Genomic DNA, 22,314 nt, shown 5'->3' with positions numbered 1-22,314 from the left:
TGACTCCTACCCAAATCCTACAGCCCCCAAGTTATGTCCTGCCCCTGGGGGGAGGGCTTCCCAGGAAAGTAAACTGAGGTGGGGAGGCAGGGGGACCAGAGGCCAGGGTCCGGGGTTGGCAGCCAGAAGTAGTCAGCTTTGGGCAGCATGCCAGCTGCAGCTGCATGTCCTTTTACCTCTGTCACCCCCAGCACGGTGCCACCATACAGCCCTGGAGGCTCGGGCCCTGCGACCCCGGGAGTCAACATGGCCAACAGCATTGCCAGCCTCCGTCTCAAGGCCAAAGAGTTCAGCCTGCACCACAGCCAGGTGCCCACGGTGAACTGATGGCCAGGCCACCAGGACCCAGCTGCCTCCTGGCCTAACCATGGCCAAGAGGGCGGACATGCGGGGAAGCGACCTTCTCCTGTCCACCATCTCTGAGACAGGCTGCTTGGGCTCTCTTGCCCCCTCTCTCCAATCCAGACTCCTGGGCCCGAGAGGCTGCTGGGATGCCAGGAGCCTGGCTCAGCCCCTGGTCTGCAGCCGTGGGAGACTTTGGCCCCTGACCTTTGGAGGAGTTGGCCAGAGGCGGAACAGGAGCCCACCAAGGACTGCATCGATTTTGTGTATTAAAACCGAAAAGCTTTTGTCTTTAAGAAATAAAAAAAAAAAAATTTAAGCCCCCCAAAATTTGAGGGAGGGCGGGTGAGGGCAGCAGAGCAATTGAGTGAGGGATGGCCTTCTGGGGCTCTGCCCTAGCCTGCAGCAGCCGCAGGAACTGCTCTGGGTCCGGCTCGGACCCACAGCTGTGGCAGGGCCAGATGCCCTCACGTCTGAGCCTTCTTGTGAACGAAGCCCTGGGTTGCCCTGCAGAGCCCCACACATGGGAAGTCGGCTAGGAGAACAGAGACCCACACCTAGGTGTTTGGGAGAAGCCCTGCTGTGTGACTCAGGACAGGATCCCTTCCCTGTCTGGACAGGGGGTGTCCCCTCTGCCCTATGGTGGGAGGCAGGGCAGGTGACCATGGATTTCTGGACTGGTCAGACTGTGGGAGGAGGGTGCAGATGCTGCAATGAAATCTCTTATCTCTGGGCATGCAGAGGGTGTGGGACCTTCCTGGGCACTTGACTGTAGGGGGCCCTAGTCAGATGGTCTAGGAAGTGGGTGTGCAGAGTGGGGGTCCCAGGTGGCCTCCCAGGACAGAGGATTGCTCCTAACAGCCAAGGACACCAGAAGACCTTGTCCAAATACCCCCCCACCTTTTGGTAGATGATAACTGGGGGTGACAGAGGACACATACGCCACCAGCTAATGACATCACTTACAGGGAGTTTGCAGGAAGCTGGGGTGAAGGGAGTGGTCTGAAGCCAGCCTTTTCCCCCTGCCCCCATACCACTCCTTCTGTGGGTGCACACCCTCTGGGGGAAGTTCAGAGTCATCTCTGTCTGGATAGTGACCTCAACCGGCCCCTAAGAAGTAGGACAGCACTCCCTGATCCCCAGAGAGCACAGATGACCAGCCCTTCCCGGTGAGGGCCCTGTACTGACACAGCAATCACACCCGATGGAGTCAATCAGCTGGACCTTTTCCCAAGGTCTGCCTTGCCCATGCTGCAGCAAAGTGCCCCAAGGTGTCAGCCCTCCCCACTGTGGCCACATCTCCTAGATGACCTCAAACACCTCAAAGCCTTATCATGGTCCTTGTGTGAGGGACAGTCCCCGTTTTTTTGTTTTAGGAGGTATGGTAATTCTAACTATGAGTGAAGTGAGGACCCCTCCCCATCCCCCATCCCTCCCATCCCCCCCCATATCTTCTTCTCCACACTTTGTCTGTGATTTCACCCTGAATACTGGGTTCCTGTGAGCTGAGCTTTGCCCTTTCCAGATGTGCAAACAAGCCCCAGGACGCTCACCACGTGACTTCCTTGCGGCTGGACAGTTGGGACTCTGTCAGCAGCAGAGTATGGGGCACCGATGAGGGTGAAGGCGTGGGGAGGAGGTATTCTGCTGTCTGAAGGGGGCTCAGGCTTGCCTGACTATGAGAGCCAGAGAGGGGGAGACACCTGTGCCCTGGACTGGGGTGGGGGGCAGAGGGTGGTGAGTGGTTTGGACGCAGCCAGAGCTATATTAGTTTGGCCTCTGCCTTGGCTAAATGATTTCTGGGCCCCCGCTTACCCTTCATTCACTGAACAAATATGACATGTGTGTGCCAAATTTGTGAACAAATTTGTGACATATTTGTGAACAAATATGATATGCTTGCTGTGTGCCAGGGCTCTGCCCTGGGCCTAGAGAAGAGAGCAGAGAACTGACCTGGGGTCCCTTGCTGCAGAGGCCATGCCAAACACGGGGAGCCCCAAAGCTAGTCTAAGACATCTGGGCAGTCTTCCTGGAAGAGGAGTCCTGGAAGGGTGAAGAGTTTGCCGCACAAAGAGAGTGGGGGAGAACATTGTTTCTGGCTAAGGGAACAGTGTGTGTGAAGGCCCTGGGGGAAGCAAGCCAAAAGCTGTTTCTCTGCACCAGTGGGATAATTGCAGGGCTGGATCTCTTGATGCAGGATGAAGGTGGAGAGAAGCAGAGGCTGGCTCCTGTGGGGCCTGCGTGGCCAGATCTAGAAGTTGGATGTCATCTTGCCAGTGGGGAGCCGTGGAGGGGATTGGCTGGGTGGAGGGACACCCCCGCCCCAGGTTCTGTGTGGAGGAGTGGCCATAGGGCTAGGAGCAGAGGCAAAGAGACTCCTGCAGAGGCCAGGGCAGATGTCCAAGGAGGGGCGGCAACGGCCTGGACCAGATGGGGACAGAGAGCGCAGATGTGGGAGGTGTCCCAAACACACCAGGGGCACAGGTAATGATCGGATGATGAGCTGAGGGAGCCAAGGGAGGCTAGGGGCACCAGGATTGGGCTTAGGCACACAGAAGTGCCGGGGAGGAAGAAGACCCTGGAAGCAGGACCTGCCGGGCAGAGGTGTCGGGAAGATGCTGGCCTGCCCTTCCACCCAGACAGGAGCTGGGGCCTCCCTCGTGAGCAGCTCACCATTCCCCCTACCCCAGGAATCTGCACCAGCCAAGGGCCGGCCTACCGGGCCAGAGCAGCCCTCCGGGCAGGGCAGCCAAGCAGGCCTCTTTCCTCCCCAGAAGCACTCAACCAATAGCAAGTGACAGGCCAGCCCAGGCACTGGCCAGCGCTCCAGAGCTCAGATGGGGGCACAGCGGTCTTTCTAATCCAAAGGGAGGGTGCCATGGAGCATCGCCAGGCTGGGGCTGCCGGCAGCAGGGATGGGGTCACCCTGGGAAGAAGGCTCTGGTTGGGGCCTAGAAGGTAGGTCCCAAGAACACCAGCTTCGGAAAAAGCTGGGGACCTGTTTCCCACGGAGGCACTGGCCCTGCCATTGGGCCACAAGGACGTCAATGTCACTTCCTCCCAAGCATGCTGGAGAAAACAAACCGGCTTAATCGTTTACACATGCTCCTCCTGGGAGCGAGGGAGGGGACACAGCAGCCCTCCCTGCAACAGGCTGTCGCTATTGTCGCCCTAATTGCAGGGCTGTGTGGGCAGCCTCCTGGGCACCCGTCCCAGGATAGAATTTTCCATGAGGATAAGGTACCCAAGGCCTTGGCCCAGGCTGGGAGAACTTGGAATCTTCCTCTGTCCGACTCCTTCTGCCCATTTGGCCAAGCAGGCTTGGGAGAGGACATTGTGTGCATTTGCTGCTAGTTTTTTGTTTGAAATAAAAGAACTTGATTGAAAGAAAGAGAAAAGGCAGTCTGGCTCTTGCAAAACCCCAAACCTGAGAAATAGAGACCAGTTTTACCTTGGGCACAGCACTTCTGCAAGCCTTTTCTGTGAAATGGGCCTGGCAACAGGTAGCAAGCACCCAAGACACCTCACGGGATTGTCGCACAGTTACTTTCTATAAATGGACACTTGGGTGTTTATGATCAAGGGGCACAGAGTAGAATTTGAGGGAGTCAGAACACTCCACGTCCTGGGGTGCAATAGCACTTCTCCTGACCCCAGGACTCAGCACACGCGCTTCAGCGGCTCTGTCCCGTCCCTTCCATGCCCACACTCCAGGAGCGCCCTTGAGGACCAGAGCAAAGTGGCATTCCCTGCCCTTGTACCCCTGTCATCTGCCCCTGGAGGGCGCTGTGAGGTCGCAACTGGGCGCAGAGTTGGGTCCACCCAGCCTTCTCTTCAGAGAAACAAGCAAATCCCAAATCACCAGCAGGGGTCACAGCATAAAACTCGGCACCAGCCTTCCAGAAAATGTCCCGACAGTCGTGAAAATGTTCACATGCCGTCACCAGGAATTCCATCTCTAAGCCCCACTTGGAGAAAGAATCCAAAATTGGGGGTAAAAAGCCAGTATGTGCTGACCTGTTAAGCACACATCTCATCCACGCGATGTAGAAACTCTGGGAAGGCACAAACACAAATATAAATATTATAGTTTAAATTGTTATACTGGCTTGCAATCCGCTTGTCTGTGTATTTTCTGTGATGTGGCTAATATCCTCATAGAGAAACAGAACGAGCAGGCCTGTGTAGTAATCTCAACTGCATAAAGAGCTCCTTTTTTTTTTTTTTAAGATTTTGTTTGCTTATTTGAGAAAGACTGAGAGAGCACACACACACAAACAGGGGGAAGGGGCAGAGGGAGAGGGAGAAGTGGACTCCCCCACCCTACGTGGGGCTGGATCCCAGGACCCACTAAGCCACCCAGACGCCCCTCATAAAGAGCTCTTAAAAAAAAAAAAAGATTTTATTTATTTATCCATGAAAGACACAGAGACACAGGCAGAGGGAGAAGCAGGCTCTACGCAAGGAGCCCGACGTGGGACTCGATCCCGGGTCTCCAGCATCACGCCCTGAACCGAAGGAAGAGGCTCAACCGCTGAGCCACCCAGGTGTCCCGAGAGCTCTTTAAAGATAGAAAATGCCCACATTAGCTTCCTGTGGGGAGCCTGCTTCTCCCTCTGCCTGTGTCTCTGCCTCTCTCTGTGTGTCTTTCAAGGATAAAGAAATAAAATCTTTAGAAAAAATAAAGATGGGAAAAAATAAAGAAAAAATAAAGATGGAAGATGTGCTTGCTTCGTGCTGTGGCCCCCGTAAGGAGCGGCCCCCTCCAGAGCTGGGCACTCCGCTGCTTGTTACTCTGCCCTCACTCCTGCAAGTCTCAAAGCTGTGTGGTCGTCAGTACCTCTTTTCTGCATTGCAGAGAGTGTGTTTGGGGGCTTCTTAACCCTCAGGCCACACCGTGGAAGGACTGAGCTTGAGATACGAGGGGTCAGGCACGGGCACCTTGAGATTAGAAGGAGCACTCAGAGGAGAGGTGGGGTGGTAGGCATCATTCTGCAACGGCCCTGGGTTCTCACCCAGGGAGCTGCAGTGCGGTGTAACCCCTGTCCTGTGTGAGTGTGGGTGGAAACTCTGACTTGCTTCTAACCAAAAATGAAGTTAGCAGGTTTAGCTAAGTTCCCTCATCAGTTGACGTGACTTGATCAAAAGGGAGACTGATGCTCCTGGGTGGGCCTGACCTGAGCAGGTGAGCCCTTTAAAGGAGAGTCAGGTGTTCCCTGAAAGAAGGGATCCAGAGCAGAGAGATGTTCTTCTGCCCGCCGGCCTTATGACCCAACAGCCCTGTGGCGAGCTGCCTGTGGAGGGGCGGCCCCCAGCAGCAGAGGGCCTCAGGCTGACAACCACCGCACCCAACTCAGTCCTGCCTATAATCTGAATGAGCTTGAAGAGGATGCTGAGCTCCAGACGAGGCCTCAGCCCAAAGTCCTTGTTGACTGCAGCCTGGTGAGGCCCTGACCAGAGGAACCAGTCAGGCTGTGCCCCAACTCCTCACCTGTAGAAATTGTAAGATCATGAGTGGGTGTTGTTTTAAGCTGCTACGACTATGGCAGCTTGTTAAGCAGCATAAAAAATGAATTCAGGTGGAGATGGAGCTTGGACGTCCACCTGCGCTTGGCCTTCCTTCCTCTGCCCGTGGCACACCCAACAACCCCAGACCCACTACAGAGGAGACACGAAGCCTGTGCTCAAACTATCTGCCAAGACACAGGGAGAGCCTCCTGTCTTATCTCCTTTCAGGCCATTCAGCACAAGCTGACAGATTTCTTACCCTAAAACCCGGCTTTGATCATGTGCCTCTGCTGTCCAAAGCCTCCTGTGTCTCCCTAGGGCTCTCTCAGCAATGTTCCATCACCCAGGTCAGGTGTTTGAGGCTCCACCATCTGGCTCTGCTCTCCCTGTCCAGCCTCAGCCCTCACCTTGTCCCCCACCCCAGACCCTCCAGACAGTCCCTCTTCCCTGCCATGCTCCTTCCTCAGGCCATTTCCCCTATGGCCGTGAGTATGCCTTCCAACAGGGGTTACAAAAGAGGGTCGACTTTTTTAAAAACAAAGTCAAATTCTAGACAGTCAGCAGATACCTCTGCGTGTCTGGGGAGTTCTGTGTAGTTTGAAAAAAGAATAATTCAGTGTTATAATTTTGTATTTGGAAATGGGAAGAAAAACCCTATTATTTTCATAATTCACACTTTAAGAAGTGAAGTTATTCAAAGTTTTCTTGGCTGGCACAGGTGCTGAGGGGAGCAAGCCTTGTCCCGGGGGTGGCACTTGGCGGGCCCCCAAGGAGCAGAGGTAAAGAACCATGGCATACCTCACAATCTCTTTGGAGACATATATATGTACACACACACTAATATAGAGTGTATATAAATATATGCGTATTAAATACATATAACTATTATATGCATATTATATGTATTTAATATGCACAGATACAAAATACATACCATGCCCATTACATACAATATGCATATATACAATATGCATAGTAAAAAAATCTGGAAAGTAATAAGCCATAATATGCACAATGATTTTCTTGGGGACATGGGATTGTGGGTGGTCTCCATTCCTTATATATACACTTGTAAATTTCCCTACTTGGGTACTAAAACTTGACAAAACTCTTTTAAAAATCCCATCCAAATTGGAACCATCTTTTTGGAGGACAACATATACCACAAACACTAAAAATGTGCTCAGTAATTCCACTTCTAGAATTTTACTAAGTAACTCTCAGTAATTCTACTTCTAGAAACGGACCTTCAAGAAACGGACCTGCACAGAAATCTCTGTGCAAAGATGCTCGTGAAAGCATTGCTAATGCTGACGCATCCTGGAAAATTAATTTCTCTTTTTAAAAATTTTTATTTATTTATTCATGAGAGACACAGAGACACGGGCAGAGGGAGAAACAGGCTCCCTATAGGGAACCCGATGTGGGACTCGATCCTGGGACTCCAGGATCACGCCCTGAGCCAAAGGCAGATGCTTAACCACTGAGCCATCCTTAATTTCTCCAACAATAAGGGCAAATTAAAGAAAAGATGAGGTTACCCAGGATATTGGAATATCAGGGAGCTGTTAAAATTCACGTTACCGACCATCAAAAGCCCAGGGAGGAAACGCAGAGGTGCCGTTAGGGAGGATCTCAAACGATGACAGAAGAGCCAATCTGACCTATAGCTGCAAGCTTGTGAGCCACAGATGCCACCCACATCTGTGACACACCGTCTCCCCAGCGCTGAGAAACCTATGACAAACACTTTTTGTCGTGGAATCACACGCTGGGGTAAAAGCGCCCCTAAATCCGTATCTCCATATTATACCTACACAAGCGCATAGGCACACACAACACACACACACACATTTTGCACACCACTCCTTCACTTTGAGAGACATCCTAGGAGCCAGGTGCTCTTCCAAGACCTGGGGACACGGGTACCGTAGGACCCAAACCCCTGACTCCCAGAGGCACACAGTCTAGAGGGAAAGACCAACAATCGAGAAGATGAAGAAGATGCCAGCCTCCCGGGGAGGAGGCTGCTGGAAGCCACCAAGGCTCAGCACGCAGGCGAAGCGTCTGGCTCAACGTGGGGAGTGCACGGTGGGGTGGGGCCGAGGGGATGCTGACAGGCTGGGAATCCCGATGGGGAGCCGCTACAATGACCCAGGCCCTCATGGCAAGGGGCACAAACCTGGAAGGTGACCCAGGATGGCCTCTGTGTGCTGAGAGTATGGAAGGTGTTTATTTTCTTCTCTGAGCTTTTCTGTAGTTTCTAAACCTTCGACGTTGACCCTTACTCGTACAGTTTAAAAAACAAAAACAACCCACCCCTTTTTTGGGTTCCAGTTCAAAGGACAGCTGTCCTGGGAAGCCTGGCTGGATTCCACCTGCCAGACAGACACGCCCTGTTCCGCGACTGCCCGAGGCCCAGCCCACTCGGGAGCAGAAGTCAGTCTTTCTGTGAAATCAGGATTCTTTGCCCTTTCAACACTTGCCTATTCCTCTAAGTCCCTCTCACACCAGGGAAGCTCTTGGAAGCCTTGAGCCAAGAAATCCATTGGAGGAGGGAGCCCCAGGAGCTCCTGGGGGGGCCCATCATGGGACAGAGACCATCAGCCATCACCTGTCCCAGGCTTCCTCCGTGGAGGGTGTGTGTACTGGAGACAGGTGGTGGGAGGTAAAGGTTCTATAGCATCAGACAAAGTAGGCAACATTTTGAGGGGAAGGTCCCAACTTGCAGCCCAGCACCCTGACCCTGGGGTGTGTGTGACACCCCAGCCTGGCTCTGGCCTTTCCGGCTTACTTGGGGACCACAAGAAGATGCCCCCAGGCCCTGCATCCCAGCCAGGGGCAGCTCAGCTTTCCAGGCCCGGGCTGGGGCCCAAAGTCCTTGCTCACCACTCACACATCACACCACCCCCAACGCGTGGGGCTAAATCCGGGCGGATGGTGGTGGGCATGTGCACTGCAGAGACGAGGGCTGGACAACTCGCACTCTGTGCCCTGTGCCCGAGGTGGCCTCGGGGATGGCCGAGTGCGCTGCCTCTGGCCAGGTCAGCAGATGTGGACTGGTCTTGGGGACCTTGCCTGGCTTGTGTCCCCTGCTAGGAAACAGGTGCTGGCTTCCCTGGGCCTGGGTGTGCAGCCCTGGGGGAGGGGGCAGCTGCTGCCAGGGGACCGCTCCCAGCCCTCCCCCATCCCGGACTACGTCCCCCTGGGGGGTAGGAGCAGATCAGGCCCCTGGGCATCTGTTTCCCTGAAAAACCCTGCAGCTCCTGCCCTCTGCCCCCTGACAGCGCTCGGGGCTGGCCCCTCCCTGCTCTCTGCTCACACCTGCCTCTCCTGGGCGAGCAGGGTACTGTCCGCGGCACCCAGGGAGCAAGGGCCCCTGCCTGGCTCTCAACCCCACTTTGCCAGCTTTCTCAGAGATGCTCTTAGGACACAAACCCAGCTACGCTGATCCCCCCTCCAATGTCCCCAACATGGCCCCAAAGCCTCAGGGGAGCCCCACTGCTGCTGACCCCTTCAGCCCCATTCCCTGCATGTCCCCACCCCCTTCATCTCCCCTCCACCCCTCACCTTCCCTCATTCTCACCTCCTCTTTTCCCTTCCACCCCCACCTCCCTGGACCCTTCCTCCCCTCCACCTCCCTATGCCCCCACCTCCCATTTCCCCTTCATCCTCCCACCTTCCCTCCATCCCCACACCCCTCCACCCTCCACCTCTCGTCCACTTCCCTGGTGCTCCCACTGCTCCATCTCCCCCCATTAGGGTGCTGGCACTTGGGATTGTCACTGTCTGTTGTCCTGCTGCCCCCACACACATTGCAGCTGCCTCCCCCAACATCTAGGGAGATTCCAGAGATGAATGGTGTTGCACAGGGGCTCCACGGGCCAACCCCTTCACACCGGTCCCATGTTCACAAGGTTTCTGTGGTGCCGGGTGGCTCCAGAGTTAGGCGCTGTGCCCCCTCAGCCCCTTTCCCCAGGAGAGAAAATATTACAACATAAAAATACATCCTAGGTCTGCTCCTCTGGCCTAAACCATATCCCAGCTCAGGGACCTTGGGCTTGGGCGTGACTGCTCTCCGCCCCTCGAGCCTTCCTTCCCTCAGCAAAACACAGAGATGCCCCTCTCCAGGGATGGGGGATTTAAGAATCAAGTGAGCCAGGGCTTAGCAAACAGCAGGCTCCGCAGCAGCAGTGGAGACTAGAGGCCCGTCTCGCCACCAGGGGGGAGTGTCATCCATTCCTGGCTCGGCTCGGAGCGCGGAGCTTGGAGCGCGGGGCTAGTGGCTCAGGGTCCCCTGAGCCCCCATGAGGCCCCCACCCAGCAGGCCCATCAACCCACCAGGGCAGTCCAGGGGCTGCAGCCTGTGGGGAGACACACCCGGGGGCTTCCCAGATCCTGGGGAAAGGGGGCAGCCCTGGGGAGGAAAGTAGGGGGACGGAGGCCATGGGGGACAGCAGCCACAGCAGGGCGTGGGAGCCCAACAGGCTGGATCCACGGCTGGCCCTGTGCTTCAGGTCCGCCCCTCAGTGTCCTCATCTGTGAAAACTGAGTTGATAGACCATTTTACTCACAGGAGGCAGGAGGGGTCAGGTGTCAGAGCAGCTTATTGCTGCACAGCTCAACACACCCAGTCAGGGTGTGTTTGTGTGTTTGCCAGAGACGGTGTCCTGTCAGTTTGGCCCCCACACACATACCAACAAAACTATCCAGCGAAAATTACCAACTTGGGGGGTGGACCCCAGGAACAGGCAGCCGGGATGTCCTACGGTGGTGGGCCGAGCTGGACAGACTCCTTTTAATGACGAAAGCCACATATATCTCAGAACAAGAGTATGGGAGACACACTCACAGACTCCCCACGGGGGTGCTCATTTGTGGGTTTTCAAACCTTGTAGTTACTAAAGGAGCTGGAAATTTCCTTTAGGTTGTTAGTGTTTCAAGGCCCAATGTCCTAGCTTGACAAGCCTTTAGGGGACACTGACTCCTCGGAAAGAGAAGCCAACTGTACTGGGGGCCCCTCCTATGGGCATCTGCACCTAGAAGATGATCCCGGGAAGGATGAGGACTGAGCCGAAGGGGGGTCAACCAGACACAGAGGAACATAACCCTACCTTCACCTTGCTAAACTCCCACCACCCTATCCTGGGCCCTGCTTCTGGAGGGACCTGGCAGCAGTGGCTCCCAGGCCTGGCCATCAGTGGGACACGGGGGGAGCTTTTGTAAAAATGTGGATGCCCAGGGCCTGCTCTGAACTAGCTAAACTGGAATCTCTGGGGTGGCTCTTAGACATTTGCATTTATCATAGCCCTGGATCTGGATGGTCGTCTGGTTTAGGAACCTGGACTGAGTCTCCTCCGATTCTTAGCAACAAAGAAAGAATGTGGTTTTTAATGCTCTGGTATTTGAGTGGAAGGATTTTCTAGCAATCCTGACATCTCTACGTGGTCCAATCAGCCACTTCACCCGGAAATCCAAGGAGCACGCACACATACATGTGCATACGTTCATGCCAACACACGCAGGCCTGCGGTGCCCGGGATCCTGTGTTCAGCACGCTGCCAAGAAGCCAGGTCCTGGGAGCCTATCACAATCTTGAAGGGATGCCCAGTCCCCCAGGTACAGTCACAGCGGCTCATGGCCAGTGGTCTGGTGGCCGAGGCGGTGTCAGCTGCAGGTCACAGGTGGCAGGCTGCTTCCCAGACGATCTGCAGGGCCATGGAGGCACAGGGGAGCTGGGCCACGGTGTAGGCCAGGGAGCGGGTGGGTGCCCGCAGCTTCCCCAGGTAGGCCACGGTGTGCACCATGCGGCCCAGGAAGAAGACGAGGAAGTGCATCTGGGCGATGAAAGGGTCAGGCCCCAGGAAGGAGTAAACGAAGCCCAGGAACAGGAAGGGGTAGATGGTCTCCATGTCATTCCGGTGGGCTCTGGGAAGGCAAGAGCACATGGTCAGTCAGGTGTCGGCATTGATAACATCATGGGGGCTGCAGCCCCCTGCCCTGAGAGGCCTCGCACCACCGGGATCATCTCAACATGCCAAGTCCTTTCACGGCCAGGACAAAGAGATACCACGGAGGCAGGAGGGACAGCAGCTCCAAGCTGGCACCTGCCACAGCTGAGGGATGAAGCCCCGCTTACAGGCTAGGAGCCAGGACAGGCAGCAGGCTGGGGTTTCCTTATTTCCTTAGGAAGCTCTCCAGGACTTGCCCCCCCCCCCCACTCCCCACCGTCTTCCCCTCTGGCCTTGGACACCAGGTGGGAAAAGTGGGGCTCTGAGGGTTTGAGAGCTGGGTGGAGTCCGACTCGAGCCTGTGCCCTTTACCGCCAGGCAGGGCTTCTCTGAGGCCACCCTCCTGAATGCAGGTGCCTGGGCACTCCTGAGTGGCATGGGCTAGAGCCTAAGAGCATGCATCTGAAACACTTGCCTGATTGTTCTATTCTGCCCCTGAATACCAGCAAACCCTCCTTCCCCTTTCGGGGACCATAACAGAGCTACTTCCACTCGCTGGAGCTGACCCACCGCTGGTCGTTGGTGAAGCTCTTCCTTTCATCATGCTATCCCTGTTGTTGTTGTTGTTGTTGTTTTAATTTTGTTTAAAATGATCAAGCGTGTGAGTATGTGTGGTGGTGGGGGGTGCAGGGTGGGGGGCGGAGTGGGAGGGCTGTGCATAACCCCGCCATAAATAAATGACCAAGAAAGAAAACTCATCCACTTCTGCAAAGAGTTAGGTTCACATTTTCCATGACTCCTGCTAATAGGCAGTTTCCTTGGGAAGAGGTGGGGAAGGTCAAGTCCCATAAATTAGAGGCTGAGCCAGCGATTGAGGCCATAGATGGTTCGTTGGAGGATAAACAAGAAGTGGGCTCCGGGGCTGTGACCTCCCCCAAGGACAGGCCATGTGTACTGAGGCCTGGGGACTCTGCTGGAACCAGAGCACTTTCTTCAGGTCCTTCCAGCTGGAAGGCATTTCACCAATACGGTGCCAGCAGGCCAGGCCCAGCCCCACAGCTCCCAGGTGCTGGGCCTGCTGCAGAGTCCTTCCCTCCCACTTGCAAGGAGAGCCTGGGGCAAGGGCTGACCTGGGCCTTCCCTCCCACTTGCAAGGAGAGCCTGGGGCAAGGGCTGACCTGGGCCGGGCAGGGCAGGGCAGGGCAGGAGGAGGCATTCCTCAGAGGCAGCCCAATGCTGCTGGGGTCTCAGCCCCAAGACTGCGGTAGGTGTGGTCCAAGCAAGACATTTGCCCTAAAGCCTGGATAAGGAGTCATCCACAGGTTGCCCCGACAAGGGAAGAACTTCCAGGGAATGAGATTGGCAAGCACAAAGGCCTCGAGGTGGGGATGAGCATAAGCTGTTCAGGGCACACAGTGACCCAAGCGTCTGGAGAGTGGTGGAATGAGAGGGAGCAAGGCAGGATGAGGGCAGGAGAGAGGTCTTGTGAGTGGGGTACTGGAGCCTGGGTACTATATAGAAGCTTCCATAATCCCAGGGGGTCTGGATCTTCCTCAGGTCAGACTCAGGACATAGTTGGCGTCTGTCCTGTCTTGGAGTCTACAGGAGCCCTAGTTTCTCCTGAGTCTCCACTGTGGGACCCGGCCCCGGGGAGAGCAAGTCTGCAGCAGGGCACATCTCGCCCAGCTCGGGGGAAGGCTGCTGCTTGCCCGTCCCTGCCCTGGCCACAGGAAAGAACTAGACGGGGAGGCTAGGCCGGGGGCCACCCCAGCTCCCTGGGCAAGCAGGTCCCTTACCTTACTTGTGTGGTCTGACTGGGGGAGGGGACAGCAGGAGCTCCCCTAAAACGGCTCTTCCTGAAGGAAATGGGGCTTTGTACCCCGGCATACCCCAATACACTATTAGAGACACTTTTGGAAAACCTGTTCTAAGACAGTGAGTCAGTTTTTAGAACGCTGTTAAGAGAGTCATGGGCCAAGGACCCCTGGGTGGCTCAGCGGTTGAGTGTCTGCCTTCAGCTCAGGGCATGATCCCAGGGTCCCGGGATCAAGTGCCACATCGGGCTCCCTGCATGGAGCCTGCTTCTCCCTCTGCCTGTGTCTCTTGAATAAATAAATAAAATCTAAAAAGAGAGAGAGAGAGAGAGAGAGAGAGAGAAACATGGGCCAAACTCCAAAGAGCAGATGAGGGGGAGCAGGGTGGAGAGGAGGGTAAGATGAGCCAGGTTCATGGCAGGTGAGGGGCATCCCCACTCTTCAGGGCAGAACAGAGAGGCCAGGAAATGAATATCCCCCGCCCACCCCCCACCCCCCTCGCAGAAAACCAAGCAGTGGTGCTGAGCCCACCTCCTAGCTCCGGGGACCCAAGGGCGCAAGGGTCACCAGTGAGGGAGGAGAGGTGGCCATGAGGCTGAGATAGCCCTGAGGCTCTGACTCTCAGTGTCCCAGGCTGGCACACACGTCCCTCCTCCCTCGGGTAGGTCTCCAACCACAGACGGAGGCCCCCACGAAGCCACAAGTGGTGCCAAGGGCAGGAGGCTGTGGGGAAACCAAAAGTGAGGCAAGAAAATACTTCCCTTCCCTGGGGGCCTGGATATACACTGGCAGACATGGAGGGAGTCACGTACAGGAGAGACGCCTCAGCAAAACGTGTCATTCCAATAATAACCACTTTTTAACGTAAAAGTCACCCAAAGCCAGTCCCTGCTAGACTGGACTTGCTGGGCCTCCCGCAGCACCAGGCCGCCTCTCCCCCTCTCCAGATGTTGCAACACACCCGCTGCAGGGGTGCAGGTGACGGGTGGAGAGAGGGAGACCTGCGGGTACCCCCAGGCAGCTGGCAGGGGCCACTGCGGTCTGTCCTCTTCCCCGGTCCCCCTGCCGCCCACACAGCCATGCGGTTAAATGCAGGCCTCACGGTTGCTCAATCTCAAAGGCAGGTAACAAGTAGAGTACAGTCTCATTCCTTTTTATTTTATTTTTTTAAAGATTTTTTCCATCCATCCGTGAGAGACACAGAGAGAGAGAGGCAGAGACACAGGCAGAGGGAGAAGCAGGCTCCATGCGGGAGCCTGATGTGGGACTTGATCCGATCCGGGGACTCCAGGATCACGCCCTGGGCCAAAGGCAGACGCTCAACCTCTGAGCCACCCAGGTGTCCCTAAAGTCTCATTCCTGCAGAGCCAAGGGGTCAGACGGCCTGGGCCAGCCCCTCCTGGGGACATGTCTACGAAGTGCTTGGAACACTGCTGCCCCCAGGGGGCTGTGTGCCTGATTAACTTGCCATCCTCCTCATCCTCCTCATCCCCCTTGTTGCCCTTGCCAGCCTTGTCCTGGACGTGACTGTTAAGGCTCATTCCACCCTTGCCGGCCTCCCCCCTCCCCCCCCCCCCCCCCCCGCCCCCGGGGCGCCTTGGCCAGGTGAATGAAAGTCCCTTAGGGAGCAGGAGAAAGGAAGGCCTGGCAGGAGCCTGCAGTCTGTTCCTGGGCCTCAGGTCACCATCCACAAAATGAACCTGCTGGATGGATGATGTCTAGGGGCCTTCTAGGGTTGTGGTTTAGGGCCCAATCTCCTGACAAACTGGTTCAGTCAGATTAAGGATTAAGGCTGCACGCTCCAAATTTAGGTGGAAACTTTGCAAAGCATGAGTCAGGTGTGTGTCTTCCTTCTTTGGGGCCACTCAGGTACTTCCTCACTGCACTTTCATACACCTAGGCTCAGGATTTGGCCTGAATCCATGTCACCAGGGAACTCAGAGAGCGATCATGGAAGATGCTGGATTTCATCGTTTCCCTTGAAACCTGGTTCTGACTTCTCCCAGAGTTTCTGCTCCAGCGGTGTTGCTAATCTGCAAGGCAAATTTATCCTCCAAAGACCAAGGCCTAAGGGCTTTCCTGTCTGTGCAGAAGAAGAATGGACTGCATCACACACTCTGGGCTAATATTTAACCAGCTTGCTTCTAGGGCAAGTCCTCCTCAGGTTCCAGCTTCTCCGGCAGTGGATGATGGGATGTGTGATGTTCTGAGCTCTGCACCTTGGAGGTGCCATGATGTTATGTGAAGTCAGGAGGAGGGGGAGGAGGAGGAGTGCCAGGGGACTGCCAGGGGACCAGGAACCTCCAGGTCTGGGCTGATGAGTCCCCAATACCTGTGCAGCAGGTTCCCCCCACCAATAGACACTTGCCGAAAGGATATAAAATGTTATTTGATAAGAGGTCCTCGAAAAGTGCTGAATTGAAATTCCAGCCATTTGAGCATCACTCTTATGGAGAGTGGGTCATTTGGATCAGAAGGAAAAATTGCATTGGGTGGGTGGAAACATCTGGGCACCATGTGGGTCTGTTGGTTACAGTCGCTAAAAAGAAACTAAAGGTCCTGTAAGTTCCTGTAACCGCTCTGTGCCACAAGTAAGCTTGCTGCACAGAATCCGCGAACCCTGGGAGAAGCTGGGTGTACCCCACAGTAGGCAGCCTGCTGCCTCAACTCATGCCTTTCTCCACTGCCCAGGAGAGTCAAGCCAACCAGGGCGAGGGTGAGATAAGGGTCACCAGTATGGCTTCATGTAGGGGTAAGGCTTTGGTCACTAATGTACAACCAGCACTTAGCACAGTGCCTTGCATTAAGTGCTCATTGCACGTTGGATGGACGGATGGACGAATGGATGGATGGATGGATGAACCTCATATGAAGAACTACACACTGGAGTTTTATTAGAAAGGATGGAACACGAGGCGCCTGGATAGCTCAGTTAGTTTAGTGTCTGCCTTCAACTCAGATTCCAGGGTCCTGAGATCAAGCCCCGCATCAGGCTCCCTTCTAAGCACAGGGTCTGCCTCTCCCCCTGCCCCTGGCTCTGCTCGTGCTCTCTCTCTCTCAAATAAATAAAATCTTTAAAAAAAAAAGAAAAAGGGTGGAACAGCAAAGAATTTTACTTCCCACATTTACTTTACACATTTCTGTAATGTTTAACAACCACAGGTATGTATATTATTTTCAATGGCCAAGAAAACGCAAAGAAAAAAAAAACACACCCCACTCTCTTTCAATAAAAGAATCTCTATTATTCATAGCACAGCATCCCACCCATCTGCCCGTGATGCATGGGAATACACTGAGAATTATCAGACTGTTCGCCTCCTGCCTCCCTCCTGGACAGCCTCCCAGCCTCCCACTTCTCCCCCCAGCTCCGATGCTGGTCCCTCTCCCCTGGAAACGCTGCCGCCTCACTCTCTAGCCCACTGGTATGAACTGCAGCAAACTGCCAAACACTTGCTCTGTTATGAACAGTGCCTCAAAAGCCCTCGCACTGCCTTAGTGTGTATGTGTGAACAAAACCGCAGGATGCATTTAAGCGGGAAGAAATATTGCTGAATGGTGCACAAATCGACTTTCACCACAGAGAAAGCCTGAGAACGGCCTTAATGCCCATTGGAGGGGAACAGGCCAGACAGCTAAGAACCATCCCTTCGGCAGGGTAATGGCCTAAGTCTGACAGCGCTGACCCAGTAGGTGAGACCCTGCTGTGAGCTGATGGGGAACACCCCCTGTGAATGGACCAGTGGGTGAAGGTTACCCTTTGGGGGTAAAAAGGAAGCAGAATGAGTCCCTGAGAAGATGCAGAGACGCCCTGTGTTTGCCCCCCAGAGGGTAGAGCTGGGTGGGGCCTGGAGGTCAGAGGGGAGGTGGGGACTGAGTTCTCACTGAGCATCCTTCTCCAACTCTGGGCTCCTGAGTCATGAGCATGTATTACTTTTCCACAATTAATTAGTTATTAAATCCATGAGTAAATCAGCACTGTCTGAGGGGCTCAGGAAGGCAGAAGACCTGGGTCCTCTGGGTGTCCCCAGCCCCACGGCCCAGAACAGGCCAGATGGAGCCCCATCAGTACTTGCCTGAGGCAGCGATCCACATCCTGGTCACTCCGGCAATACTGGAGGCCTCCGTGTCTCAGGGCGTCCTCAGGGTTGGCAAAAGCCTGGAACGTATCAGCCAAGAATTACTGTTTGAGCTCCAGGTGCTGGCACTTGTCATGAACGAGGCTGCTGTGGACTGAATGCATATGCTCCGCAAATTCATATGTTGAAAGGTAAACTCCAAGGAGGTGGGGTGATTGGGCCTTGGGGGTAGAGCCCTCGCAGATGGGTTCAGTGCCCATTAAGAGACATCCCCACCCCCCCGAAAGCTCCCTTGCCCCTCTGCCACTGGAGGACACAGTGAGAAGATGGCCATCCTGTGAACCCAGAAGGGAGCCCTCAACCAGACTCCAAATCTGCTGGGACCTTGGACTCAGACTTCCCAGACTCTGGGACCATGAGAAATAAATCTGTTTGTAAGCCCCCGCCGTCCACGGTCTGCTGTTATAGCAGCCAGAACAGACTAAAGCAAAGGCCCTCCTGCCCCTGCTCTTGGGAAATTGCCTATGAACACTGGAGGCCTCCGTGTATTGGGAAATTGCCTATGAACCGGGGAAGACCAGGTGGTGAGTGTTCAAAAAGAGAAGACCTTTAAAAAAAAAAAAGGGATCCCTGGGTGGCGCAGCAGTTTGGTGCCTGCCTTTGGCCCAGGGCGCGATCCTGGAGACCCGGGATCGAATCCCACATCGGGCTCCCGGTGCATGGAGCCTGTTTCTCCCTCTGCCTGTGTCTCTGCCTCTCTCTCTCTCTCTCTCTGTGACTATCATAAATTAAAAAAAAAAAAAAAAAAAAAACAAAGAGAGAAGACAAGTTTGGCCTTGAGGATGTTCACAGGAGACCTGACCACGTCTGGGGGTCAGAGAAGACTTCTGTGGCCAAGCTTTGAAGGATCCAACATTAACCAGATGAAGGCAGGGTTGGAGAAATAGCATTGAAGATATACAGAATAGCACATACAAAGGCCCTAGGGTCAGAAGATAGACATGTGTGAAGGACAGAAAACCAGTGTGGCTGGAGTATAGAGAGCAAGGCCCAAGATGAAGTTGCTGGGGTCCTGGAGGCACTCTTAAAAATGTGGACTTTGAAGTAACAGCAATGAGAGTGTTTGATAGTCAAGGGCAGGGAACCCCAGTTCTTTACTGACTAGCTGCACATTTGTTTTAAAGATTCATTCATTTGAGAGAGAGAGAGAGTTCATATATGTGTGTATGCATGGGGGCTGGGGGCGTAGGGTGAGGGGGGAAAGAGATGGGAGGAGAGATGGGGCGGGGGAGAGGGAGAGGATCCCAAGCAGACTCCCCCGTGAGCACAGAGCCCAACATGGGGCTCCATCTCATGACCCTGAGGTCATGACCTGAGCCAAAAATCAAGAATCAGGTGCTCAACCGCCTGAGCTTCAGCTCCCTCATCTGTGAACTCTGGATTCAATGGAGGTCCTTTCCTATGTGAAGAGTAAAGGAGAGAACTGGAGAGGCCTTTGCACGACGCTTGGCACTAGGCGGGGGTTCCATGAATGGTCTGTGGGCAGGAGGGACTTAAGGTGAAACTTAAGTCGTTGGAGGCCCACACCCCGCACCCACGTGCCTCTGGCAGGCCAGCCCCCCAACTCCACAGCCACCCCGAATCTCAGCAGCAGGCTTTCTCAAGCACCCATCCAACAGGGCAAATCCTGCTGCCTCGGACTCTGGAGCCCTGGTGACCTCTGTCCCCAAGGCGCTGATCTGTCCCACCCGGTGGGGCTGCCCCTGCCCCACCCCAGAGCTGAACGGGCCCATGCCTGAGGCCTGTCATGGCCAGGATCCGAACCCCCACACCCAGAAGTCCTCTCCACTGGCCTTTTGGTCAGGGACTCGCCAATTTGGATGGCTCCATCCAGCCATGGTTTCCTTCCAAGGATCCTAGCGTTTAGCAGGGACCTGCTTTTGAAGTTCAGGGTTCTGGGGTTGCTCACTCCTAAAGGCAGGACTGGAATCCAAGCCCCTGCTGTCAGAAGCTGGAGAGCTCCCTCTAACTGGGCCGGGGGTGTAGAGAGGCTGGCTGGCCTCAGTGTACCCCCCTGAGTGAGCTGTGGCTGCTGCCTTCAACTGAATTCCAGTTTTTGTTGTTGTTGTTGTCTTAAGATTTTATTTATTTATTCATGAGAGACACACAGAGAGAGGCAGAGACAGGCAGAGGGAGAAGCAGGCTTCAGGCAAGGAACTGGACGCGGGACTGGATCCCGGGACTCCGGGATCACGACCTGAGCTGAAGGCAGATGCTCAACCACTGAGCCACCCGGGTGTCCCTGAATTCCAGTTGTTAATAAGTCATGAGAACTTTGGTGGAGCATTTGTTGTGTGCCAGGTGCTGACTTCTGGCTCTACCATGACTACCCTGTTTCCAGATGAGGAAACTGAGCTCCCGCCCTCAGTCCAAACTGGTGGGCGGAGGAGCCAGAGGCCCACATCCATCATCTCCCTGCAGGGTGACTCCTTAGCAGAAACGGGAGGGAAGTTCTCAGATAGTAAGGAGCCTCAGGGGACAGCCTAGGGGCTGGGAAGGTTTCTCTCTGCTCCTCCCCAGGACACTGGGGAAAGGCAGTCTCAAGTCGTCCCTTACAATCCCTGAATTCACAATGAAAAGGAAGCTCTTGGCCCCTGCAGCTTGTGCTGAGAACTCTATGCCCCCAAGTTTATGGAGCCAGACACTGCCCCCCACCCCTACTTCAACCTCTGCTCTGTGGCCTCCACAGGTAGAGTCTCCTCTCAGCCCAGGGTCCTCACCTGAAAACAAGGTGAAGTAATTTCCCCCCCTCCTCCCCCAGAATCAGGGTGTGGATTAAACACTCAGCTCCAAGGAAGGACTCAATGGGTGAATGCAGCTGTCCCTGCTGGGTGCCTGGTGGGTGCCTGTATCCCACACCCAGGATGGATCAAGGCAGGGGGAGGGCAGAGGCCATCCTTGTGCCTGTGCCTCTGCCTCTGGGCATAATTTCCCCCACGGAGCTGCTCTGCCTTGAACCCTGCCTGCACCTGTGCCATGGGCTGAGTCTGACTTCCCAGTAAGATCCGGGCTCCCCGGTGTCCACCCCCCAGAGCTAGCTAGCCTTGCTTTGCTTTTGAACTGGACAAAGGGGCACAGCTTCTGGAAACGATTCCTCTATTGAATAATGGGACTGCTGGCCAGCTTGGCCTGAAACTTCTTGGGCTCGGGCTGTCCAATGCGAGCCGAGTTGTTCTGAATGGGTCGTCCCGCCCACCGGCTCACCCCGGCTCAAATCTCAACCTCTTTATTGTTTTGGCTCTGGGATTTGGATTAGTGGGAGAAATTCCTCCTTGAAAATTCCAGTGGAGGGGTGCCTGGGTGGATCAGTCAGTTGAGGGCTAAGCATCTGACTTGACTCAGGTCATGATCCTAGGATCCTGGGCTGGAGCCCTGGGCTGGCTCCCTGCTCAGCAGGGAGTCTGCTTCTCCCTCTGCCCCTCCCTCGGCTCGTGCTCTCTCTTTCTCTCTCAAATAAATAGATAAAATCTTTTTAAAAAGAAAAAAATTCCAACGGAGCCTGGCGAGACCCGGCCTCTGGAGGCTGCGGTGGCTTTGTACGCAGCCTTGCCACTGAGTTGGGAATTTCCACTTTTAAAGAAAGGTTTCTCAGCTCCTGTGTCATTAGTTCCCACTCCACCCAAATAACCAAATATCAGATCTCCTGTGCTGAGAAGCTTCCAGGTTGGATGGAGGCTTCGTCCTGTCTCACTCCACACTCAGGGACCTGCTTCTCTATGAGACACAGCAGCACTCACCATGCCAGTACTTACCTGGTGGCACAGCAGTGAGTAAATGCTCCTTGGAACAGAGGACAAGAAGGTGTGGGCCCGGCCATCTCACAGGACTGGAAGAGGCACCTGGGTCCCCCCGGCCCTCACACCCTGGCCCTGAACACACGGTGGCCAAGCTCCCCATCCCCACACCTTCCCAGCAGGGCAGCCAGAGAGCCTCCACGTGGGGAGGTGGGGCTCGGGACTCCGGGGCGGCATACCTTCTTCCGAAGCCTCACTTGGCCGGTGATGACAGCCACCACGTACATCTTGATGACCAGCAGTGTGCTGCAGAGCAGGAAGGCTGGGAGCGCCTGGCCACTCACCAGCGCCAGGACAGGGGGAGGCATGTCGATGCGCAGGCGGGAGCTCTGGGAGAGACGGCGGAGCAGCAGGCGTGTGGCTCAGTCTCCAGGAGGTGGGGAGGTGGAGGAGGCGGGGAGAACCGGGAGGAGGCTTGTCTGCACTCAGCCCCCGCCCACTCTCAAGGCAGAGGCAGCTTCTGTCCCCAGATGCTGGGAGAAGCAGAGGGCTGAGAGGTGGCCCCGATCCAGGCTCCGCCCCCAGACTACCCTCTCCGGGGGGCCAAATCTTAAAGATTTTCTGTTTCCTCATCTGTAAAATGGGGGTGTATAGCAGTGCCTGCCTTCTGGGGGTGTGACAAAGCTGGACATCTGGCAGGAGCTCCCCAGGTGGCAGTTGTTGCTGATCTGTGTGTGCTTCCCAGAGGGTCAGGGCAGGTGGTGGGCATGAGAACTGAGCCATCTGTCCCCACTCTCAGCCTGGACATTTGAACCACAGCCATAGA

At 55.1% G+C, this 22,314-nt stretch overlaps 2 protein-coding genes across 2 annotated transcripts in view; one reads left to right on the top strand and one right to left on the bottom strand.

The window, feature by feature from the left end:
• The window catches only part of PRRX2 (paired related homeobox 2), a 53,152-nt gene extending 48,585 nt beyond the window's left edge, over positions 1-4,567 (top strand). The window contains exon 5 of the mRNA XM_025475451.3: positions 192-4,567. Within this exon, the coding sequence (XP_025331236.2) occupies positions 192-327 (136 nt within the window). The 3' untranslated portion in view covers positions 328-4,567. The remainder of the gene's footprint in view (positions 1-191) is intronic.
• A 6,644-nt stretch (positions 4,568-11,211) lies between these two features.
• Positions 11,212-21,997, bottom strand: PTGES (prostaglandin E synthase). The gene is made up of 3 exons (XM_025475452.3): positions 21,728-21,997; positions 17,692-17,774; positions 11,212-11,778 (listed from the first exon to the last, which is right to left on the bottom strand). Exons 1-3 carry the CDS (start codon positions 21,854-21,856, stop codon positions 11,529-11,531), a joined length of 462 nt encoding a protein of 153 aa, XP_025331237.1. The 5' UTR covers positions 21,857-21,997; the 3' UTR covers positions 11,212-11,528.
• Positions 21,998-22,314: the final 317 nt, after the last annotated feature.

Source organism: Canis lupus, chromosome 9 (genome assembly GCF_003254725.2).
Source record: "Canis lupus dingo isolate Sandy chromosome 9, ASM325472v2, whole genome shotgun sequence".
NCBI lineage: Eukaryota > Metazoa > Chordata > Mammalia > Carnivora > Canidae > Canis > Canis lupus.
Note: the sequence above shows the minus strand (reverse complement) of the source record. Positions and strands in the feature narration are given on the sequence as shown.

What these genes read in the sequence shown, in the direction of transcription:
- PTGES (XM_025475452.3), bottom strand. Translation starts at nt 21,856, where the DNA reads ATGCCTCCCCCTGTCCTGGCGCTGGTGAGTGGCCAGGCGCTCCCAGCC. An exon ending in AAGTGAGGCTTCGGAAGAAG is followed by an intron (nt 17,775 to 21,727) that starts GTATGCCGCCCC and finishes GATACGTTCCAG; the next exon opens with GCTTTTGCCAACCCTGAGGA. An exon ending in GATGTGGATCGCTGCCTCAG is followed by an intron (nt 11,779 to 17,691) that starts GCAAGTACTGAT and finishes TTGCCTTCCCAG; the next exon opens with AGCCCACCGGAATGACATGG.